At 55.5% G+C, this 9,094-nt stretch overlaps 1 protein-coding gene across 1 annotated transcript in view; it reads right to left on the minus strand.

Moving 5' to 3' along the window:
- Nucleotides 1-4,285, minus strand: part of IL17B (interleukin 17B) — a 7,474-nt gene extending 3,189 nt beyond the window's left edge. Inside the window, exons 1-2 of the mRNA XM_006150871.2 lie at nucleotides 4,170-4,285; nucleotides 1,137-1,426 (exon numbers count right to left, since the gene is read on the minus strand). Coding sequence (XP_006150933.1) covers nucleotides 1,137-1,426; nucleotides 4,170-4,190 — 311 coding nt within the window. The 5' untranslated portion in view covers nucleotides 4,191-4,285. The remainder of the gene's footprint in view (nucleotides 1-1,136; nucleotides 1,427-4,169) is intronic.
- Between the last annotated feature and the right edge of the window lie 4,809 nt (nucleotides 4,286-9,094).

A 9,094-nucleotide genomic window follows, 5' to 3' on the forward strand; every position in this document is an offset into this window, starting at 1 on the left:
GAAGGGATTGTATTTGCCAGGGGAGAGAGAGAGAAAGTGAGAAATCACTCTCCCCAGGGGGGATGGCCACATCACAATCCCTTCTCCACTTTCCTTTCAGGATTTGGGGCATGCATGCACATGTGCCTGGCATGATTTTCAAGCCACTGGGTCTGGGACTTGAACCATGCCATTGGCCATGTGGGATCCAGCACCTTAACCTTCATGCCACCTGCATTTTTTCAAGATCCCTGAGTGACTCAGGGGCATGTAAAGTGTCAGAAGCCAGCCCTGGAGGATCTCCACCAAGCCTTCAGACTGGCCCTAAAGAGCTTCGTTGTCCAGCACACTGGTCACTAGCCACTTGCACCAGCGTCCATTTGAATGAGCTGAAATTAGTTCCTCGGTCTCACGGCCACATTTCAAGTACCCAGTAGCACATGGGGCTAGTGGCTACTCTACTGAACTTTATGTCATCACAGAAGGTTCTGGTAAACAGTCTCAATATGTAAGACGGCTAAAAAACCTGTGGCCTGGGTTTGTGAGTGAGGCCCCTTCAGGGTCAGCCCACTTCTACATTATTCACTCAACACACGTGGCCCTTCCGGGTGCCAGGCACTGTGGGAAGCAGAGCAGGAACCGAGGTAAGACAGGAGGTCTGTCAGTCAGGGCTGGCAGGTCTTGATTCCCACACCGTCTCTAATCCCGCGGAGATATATACAATACCGCTCTCTCAGCCTCACGCCTGGAGACTTTGATTGGGTGAGGTCTGAGGGTTCTTAGGTGGCTCTGGCGCAGATGCCGTGTCCATGTCTAGCGCAGGCACAGCCAACTTAACGCCGCATTGAAGCGTTACAGCTACGTGTGCACGCGGCACCATGGAGCTGGAGGAAGGGGTACTCGCAGAAGGCCTTGGGGGCACATCAGCTGAGCACGAGGGCAGTGGCTCTGCCTGGATACCTCACTGAGCAGCAAACCTGTGACATAGGTACTGCAGTTACCTCACTGACAGTCAAGGAAACTGAGGCTCAGAAAGCCATCAGCTTGCCCAAAGCCACACAGCTGGTGAGAGGCAAAGTCTTCAGGAATACAGTGATTAGGACAGGACAGAGCACCCTCCCCAAGACGCCATGCCCACTGCTGCCCTGCCCACCTACCTGTAGCCCCAGGGAGACAGGCTCCTCTTGTTGGACAGCCACAGCTGCAGGTTGACCTCACACTTGTGCCTGGCCGGCTCGGAGCTGTTCCGCAGCTGTGCCACCATCTCCCCAAGGTTCCTCTCGTACTCCTCCATGCGGGCGTATGGCTTCGCCCGTGACACCAGGTCCAATGGCACCTGATGAGGTCCAGGAGCGAGGGTCCCAGGCCGCCCTTGCCCCTTCCTCTTGCCTTTGGGGTTCCTGGGCTGGCCTAGCCCCAGGAAGATGGAGATCGTCAGAAGGAATAGCTGAGGAGGAAGGTCACAGGTCACAGGTCTGGAAGCTAGTGCTCACTCTGGGCCAAGACTCTGGGCCCAGGAAAGAGAGAGGAAGAGGACAGGACCCTGTGTGGTCCACCCCTCCCTGCCAACCCCTGGCCTGGTCCCACGGGACTGCCCCACATGTGCATGAACGCTTTCTGCACACCACGCTCTGTGATGGGCACTGACAGTGACACCGCCCACTTCCTCCTTTGATATCCAACTCATTGCCAAGTGCTGAGAATATGCCCCCCTCCACTGTTTCCGTCTGCCCTACTCTCCTCACTGCCCTGAACGGCTCCACGGCCTCCTAGGTAGTTTTCCCAAATCCTCTGTCTCCTTCCTATCAATCCTCCACACCAAGGCCAAGGACAGCTATTTAAAATGTGTATCTGGACACGAGCAGATGGCGTAATGCTTATGTTGTGGGACTCCCACGTAGTCAACTGCGGTTCAAGTCCCAGACCCAGTGGCTTAAAATTCACACCGGGCGTGTGCATCTGCATTCCCCAAATCCTGAGAGGATGGAGAATAAGGGAATGCAGCATGGCCATCCCCATTGAGGGAGGTGATTTCTCACTTTCTGTCTCTCTCTGTCTCTCTGGCGAGTGTACACACACTATAGCAAAAATCTCTCTCTAAAAAAAAAATAAAAAGGAAGGGACCAGCAGTTAGCATAATGGCTATGTCGCTGGACTCCCATGTAGTCGACTGCGGTTCATGTCCCAGACCCGGTGGCTTAAAACTCATGCCGGGCGCATGTGCGTGCGTGCCCAAGATCCCGAGAGGAGAATGGAGGAGAAGGGATCGTGGCATGGCCATCCCCCCTGGGGGGTAACTTCTCACTTTCTGTCTCTGTCTCTGTCTGTCTGGCAAGCGCACGCACCCTATAGTAAAAACCTCTTCAAAAATAAATAAATAAATAAATAAAATAAAAAGAAAGAAAGAAATACAAAAATCTGGTAACTGCTTAATGGCCTTCCCATTGTCCTTAGGGATCTGACCTTCTCCTGCACCCCGCCCCCAACTCTCTCTCCCCCTCAACTCTCTCCCTCTGTTCCTCTTACTCTCGTGCTGCAGCTTCTGGCCTTCTCTCAGTCTCACCCTCACTGTGCTCCTCCCTGCCACAAGGCCTTTGCACCGGCCTCTGCTCGCAGCGTTCTGCCTCTTCTCACATGATAGCTCTAGTGCCACTTCCTTGGGGATGCGTTTGGACATCCTTGGGCCCCCGCAAGCCACATGCCTCCTGATGACTGCGGTCCTACAGTCTGTAGGCGCGATTCCTTTGTTCGTCTGTCCCCCAGGAAGCAGGGGCTCCACGAGGACAGAACATCAGCTTCCACACACCCTCTATACCCTGTGTCTGCACAGTGCCAGGCACTTAGGTACTCGGCGAACACTTGCCAAGTGACTGGAGGCTGTCTCCAGCCCTGCCCTTCTGGGTCTTCTAATCTAAGGAGAGCGGTGAACGAGGAACCAAACGCCGAGGCTCACCACCACCCAGCGCAGGGATGGCCTGGTGTAGGGTGTGACTGGGAAAAGCAGGGGCTTCCTGCCTAGCCCGTGCCAGAGGAGTGACCTGGCAAAGCTTTTCTGGGCAGGGCACAGGTCAAGTGAGGTTTGGCGGAGAAGAGAAAGGCAGACAGGCAGAAGGAATCTCAGGCTTGAAGGCAGGGAGATGGTGAGAGAGGAGGTGTGAGTTGACTAAGAGTTTTGCCAAAAGGAAACACGGAGGCTGGGACGGAGTGGACAGGAGGAGGGTGTGAGATGACGCTGGGGAGAGGGCAGGTCACAGCTGAGGGCTCCCCGTTGGCCTCCAGCTCTGACACCTACACTGGCCTCCCCACCTGCCCGCCTCAGTCCTCTGCCTGCCTCTGCCTCCCTGCCATCCTCATCTCCCTCCCCAGAACCAGAGCATCAGGAAAGCATCTGGCTCGGTCAGAAGAGGACTCAGGCTGATAGAACCCAGACTCCTCAGGGAACAGGGGAGAGAAGAGTCAGAATCTGGGTGGGGCGGGAACTGGCCAGAGCAGAGGAGCGTCTGCGGGAGTTTTATCTCTAGCTGAATCCAGCCAGCTCCATACCTGCCCTGAGCCCTCTCCCAACGCTGTGTGGTCCGTGCCTGGTTTATCTGGGCTACCCAGCAAGTCCTCACCCCTGGAAACAAGTGTCAGCATAGCCTGTCTTGGCAGAGCCATCTCCTGGCAAGTCCACAACAGATTCAAGTCGCTAAATTCTCCCTTTTCAGTGTTACATTCTAGTGCAGGAAAACGGCTCCCTCACAATAGGCTCACTCCTCTGGGCCTCTCACACAATGTCCGAAACGCTGGCTCTCCTCACCCAAGAAAACCAGTGCAGAACCCAAGCCCCTCTCCCTCCCGTTCCAGATGGGGAAGCAAGAAACAGAAGGACTTGCCCAAGGTCACACATGCCAGATGGCGGGACTCAGGACTCTTTGGAAAAACCCCCAATGACAGAGTGTGCCAGATCTCCCCAGATCCTGGCCTGAAAGGGCTTCAGTGTGGATGGCAGAGCCCCGTGCAGGAGCCTGAGGTCCTGGCCATGCTGAGACCAGTCTCTGTTTCCTTCCGTCCTCAGGGAGAAGACAGCGGGAGAACGGGCTTCTGCAGATTCCAAGGCAAACAGAGGCAGCCATTAATCAATAGGAAAGAAATGCTGAAACACCCAGGCCCTAGAAGCAGTGGGGGCAGGGCGGGGAAGCGCCACGTACCAGGTGGTGCGGCCAGTCCATCCCGTCGAGCCGGGCACTTGGCCTGCAGCTGCCACCGCCTGGAACCCCAGATGCCGTCCTCGTCCTCGCTGCCGCCGGGAGAGAATGGCAGCAACAGGATGGAGCGAAGCAATTATAGCTCTACAGGGGGTGCTGGGGGAGAGGGTGGGTGGGCTCGTCATCAGCTGGGAGCCTCGGGCCCCCAGCTGGCTGGGCCTAGCGCAGTGGCAGGCGGTGAGGGGTGTGGGGATAGGCCAGGAGCCGGGCTGAGGTGCCCAGGGGCTGTTGACCAAGGGACAATGCCCTGTGTGTCTGGTGGGGCTCTGGCCGGTGGCACCTCCGCCTGTGGCCTGCGGCCGGCCTCCCGGCCAGTACCCACAGGGCCAGCTAAGACAATCAGCTTCGTTTGCTTTGGGGATGGCGAGGGGGTGAGGGCAGAGGAGGGATGGGCTGTCGGTTGGTCAGAAGAGTGAATGTTCTCGGAGTGTGCTGGCAGGAACGGGACACGGCCCCATCTCCCAGGGAAACAGCCTCAAGCACTCCAGCCCCTGCCAGCCTCAGGTGAGATCAATGGCCGTCAGAGGCCAGAATCCCCCTCCTCTAGGTCCTAGACAGGGAAAATGAAGCCCAAGCAAGAAGGGACTTGCTCGGTATTACACAGTGAGTGAGAGATGACAGAGCCGGCGTGTATACCTGGTCCCTATCCAGGGCTCTATCCACCACCACCCCCCGTGCTATTTGTCTTGGGATATTTTCTGCACAATTCCAGCCTGCTGTGGACATGGGTCTCCCTCTGTGTGTTCTTTCACAAGCCGAGCCGTGGATTCATGGGGACTTCGTAGCCAATTGTGCCAGCCTTCCTGTGCAGCACTCCTGCTCGGGTCTGGAAAGTCTCCACTCCAGGCCCAGCCCCTGCCTGGGACCTTCATTCTCTCCCAACCTCAGTTCCCTTCTCTGTAAAATGGGAGTTGTGCCCAGAAATACACAGTGGCCTGGTGTATTTCTCTGAAAACTTTCTGATCCGCAGTTTCTTTTTTTTTTTTTTTTTTTGAGTTTTTTGCTATAGGGTGAATGCGCTCACTAGAAAGAGAGAAAGAGAGACAGAAAGCGAGAAATCACCCCCCAGGGGGGATGGCTACGCTGCAATCCCTTCTCCTCCATTCTCCTCTCGGGATCTTGGGCACGCACGCACATGCGCCTGGCATGAGTTTAAGCCACCGGGTCCGGGACTCAAACCACGGTTGACTACATGGGAGTTCAGCGACATGGCCATTACGCTAACTCCTGGTTCCCCGTGATCTGTGGTGTCTACATGTTTTGAATGGGGATAATCCTAGCAATCCCCTATTGAGGCCGCTATAGGAGATAAAGGAAATAATGCACGTAGCTGGCATTGTGCCTGGCACAGAGTAAGCGCTCAATGAACACTCAGCTGCTTATCATAGAAAGTGTTATTTTACAATGATTTTGTAAGTATGAACACTAGCAGTTCTAATTAGCCTCAGCGCTAGCACAGTTCCGATTACTTACTGACTCTCCACCCCTCAGGCCCACCCTCCTGGCTGACAGAACTCAGGCTTCCCAGACTTAGGCCACAATTTGGTGAGCTCAGGTGACCCCAGGATCCGTACTCCTGGAATCCTGTGCTAAACAGCCTGGTCCCCTGGCCCAGGTCTCTCCCTTTTAGTGAACAGCTCAGCCAAATACGAGCGAGGGAATTCACCCAGGGAGGCAGAAGAGGAGGAGGAGGGAGGAGGCCAAGGGAGGGACACCCAAGCAGACACCCTGGGCTGCCCCGTCTTGCTGAAGGCCAGTCGTGGCCATTTACAGGAATCAGCCGAGGGAAAGATCGCAGGGCGAGAGGCCCTCCTGAATGTCACAAGATGAATCTGTCCAGGGCAGGTTTCCACAGCATAACTATTCTCAGAAGCTGGCAGGGGCTCGAGCTCATCGCGAGATACCACCATATTTGGTCAAATGCTACACAGGGCTCTATTCTATCATTGGAAACTCCAGAGGGAGGGGACTCTGAAAATACCTCCTCAGGCAACACGGGCCCTCACTCCTACCCCAGGCTGCCCCAGCTCCCCAGACACTGTCCCTGGAACAAATGAATGGGCAGGCTGAGGGGCGACAGACGTGCCTGGTTGTCTTCTGGGTTGACTCTGCCTTTCCCCTCTTTGCTGACAATAGGGGACTGGTAGACATGCAGCTGGGGTGACCCCTCCCATATCCATGGAAAGGTGGGGACATTCAAAGATGCGTTCTGAGGTTCTTCCGCTTCTTAGGGCCCCTGAAGCCAATATGGCCCCCTTGCCTGCTGGCTCCACACACCCCTCACTCTGCTTCCCCAAACCCAGATCTTTCAGCCTCCTCTCCTCCCAGCTGCAGGGCTGGTTCCCATCCACTCCAGGGCCCAAGCCCTAGACATTCTGACACAGCAGGCCCTGGAGTCTGCATTCCACACAAACCTAGTGTGGGAGCTACAGGGGTCCTCTCCCAACATCCGGCCTCCCATTACCACCCATTTCACTTTAAGGAGGGAGAGGCTTTACCCCAACTTGCCCTTGCAGAGCTGGGAGCAGAACTCGGCCTCCTAATTCGAATACACTACTCTTCTGCGAACTTTACACAGACAGCACGGGGCTAGGCTGGTCTGGAGGGGGCCAAGGAGCCAGCCTGGCCCTTCATGGGGCCCCAGATCCCTCACAATGGGATTCTCAGGCAGGTGCTGTGAGGATACAGGCAAGGGCCCAGCAACCATCATGGAGTTTCCCATTGCTGGGCCATCTCAGGCTAAGAAAGAAGCCCCTTCCTTCATCACCAGCTTCCGGAAGCCACGGAAGGGTTATTCACCCTTAGAGACATCCTGAGTGTGAACCCAGCCAGGCCACAGGACCCAGTCCCAACCTTTGGTGCCAGCCCTGAGAGGGGTTGTAGGCATTTAGGTTTCAGGGGCTCATGCCCCACAAGTCTTTATGTACAGGAGGTGGTCGATAGGCATGGGTAGGGAAAAGGTGGATGGGCTAGTGAGCAGCAAAGGGACAGTGAGTGGTGGTGGTCAGTGCCCAGATCTGTCAGAGAGCCTTCTGCAGTAGGACCTGCCTGGAGCTGTGCTACGCTCACCACCAGGTGGCGCTACCAGAAAGCCAGACAGCCCTGAGAGCGCTGCAAACCCCAGGGAGCGTCTACCCCAGCATGCTTTCCCCAGGAGCGGGCCCTGGAGCTGAAAATGAGGGGCTGGCGAGTGGAGAGAGACATGTGCCTGCTCCCGGCTTTCCCTGTGGCATAGCTGGCCAGGAGTGGGGTGAGGGTTTCTGACTGCTGAGTGAGTGAGTCCCTCTGCTTTGAGCACCTATTGTGTGCTAGGCCCAAAGCACTGGGCACCTGGACACTGTAATTCTCAGAGATAACAATTAGAAATATAATAATTGCCGCCTAGGGTCTTTCTTCTCAACAACCCTGTGGTAAGGTAAGGTCCTAGCTGTATCTCGAGTTTACAGAGGGGGAAACTGAGGCTCAGAAAGCTTAGTCACCTGCCCAAAGTCACAAGCAAATTTTTCTGACTCCGGCACATGCTGTTCCCGGCAGTGGGGTCAGGAGAGGGGCCTCGCAGCCAGGAGAGGAGAGGGACTGTCCAGGCAGTCAGCTGGCATCGAGAAGGCTCAGCAATGGCCCCGGCTTTGCTCCAACATCCTCCAACAACCTGGGCCCTGCAGGTTCCAGAGCTCAGTAAACCCAAGCCCAGACTAGACTCTGCAGGAAAGTCTGAGGCTGTGAGTATAGCACCAGCACATCACCCAGCAGGGTCCCTGACACAGAGCAGACACTGGCTAAGTATCTGATACATTGAATCAAACCAACTGGAATACAGGTTGATACTGCTGGGATGGACAGTGGGAGGCCACAACCCTGGGACCCACAGCAGGTACCGCACAGGGGAAAGAGGTCAGACTCCTCGGGTTGGCAAACCTCAGTTTCCATCCTGTCCCTGCCCCTTCACAGCTGTGTGACCTTGGGAAAGTTACTTGCCTTCTCTGAGTCTTAGTTTCTTCTGCACAGTGGAGATAATAACTTGACCCTCAAGATATTATATCAAATGAGAAAATGCACATTAAAGCCCTTAGCACAGTATCTGGTAAAAGTAAGTGCTCCCTGAATAGCAGCAGCAGTTGTCATTACCACTGTTAAAATATTTTGAGTTGGGGCCCAGTAGATGGCATGGTGGCTAAGGAGTTGGACTCCCACATGGCCAACCACAGTTTGAGTCCCAGACCTGGTAGCTTGCTTTCTCATTCTCCTTCTCTCTCTCTCTGTCTCTCTCTAATCAATTAAAAATAATAATAAATAAAATAATTCTTATATATGTGTGTATATATAGAGTGAGTGAGAGAGAGAGTTGGGCCTTCCAGAAGGCTTCTAGGGATATCCCTAGGTAGGAAGGGCACTATGAGGTGGGGGCGAGGCGAGAACTGGTGGAGTTCTGCCAAGAGCTGTATTCCCAGCGGGCCCACCCTGGAGCCCCATCTGGGCCAGGAAGACCTGAGGATTTGGTCTAGAAACTTGCCCTCATAGGCGCAAGGGAGGTCTGGGGAGGCAGGAGGAGGCCAGCACGCGCCTTTGCTGTTTGTGGCCAGGAGGGCGCATCCCCCACGGAGGTCCTGGCTCCCCTGCCCTGCCGCCCACCCCGCCCTCCTGGGTAGGAGTCCTTCTCCCAGGCCCATATTTGCACAAATGCCTGCCTCACTGCTCACTACAGAGCCCCAGCCAAGAGGGGCTATTTTAAGCTCCCTGGACGGGAACATTGTTGGTGGGAACAGCCCCAGTCAGCAAGCTCCCAGTTCTCAAAAAAGGGAAAGGCCTGGGCGGCTTCTGGGACGAGCAGCCGGGGCTGCCACATCGACGCCATCTTCTGCCCAAATCAG

The sequence above is a fragment of the Tupaia chinensis genome, unplaced genomic scaffold (genome assembly GCF_000334495.1).
Source record: "Tupaia chinensis unplaced genomic scaffold, TupChi_1.0 Scaffold000303_1, whole genome shotgun sequence".
In the NCBI taxonomy this organism is placed as follows: Eukaryota; Metazoa; Chordata; class Mammalia; order Scandentia; family Tupaiidae; genus Tupaia; species Tupaia belangeri.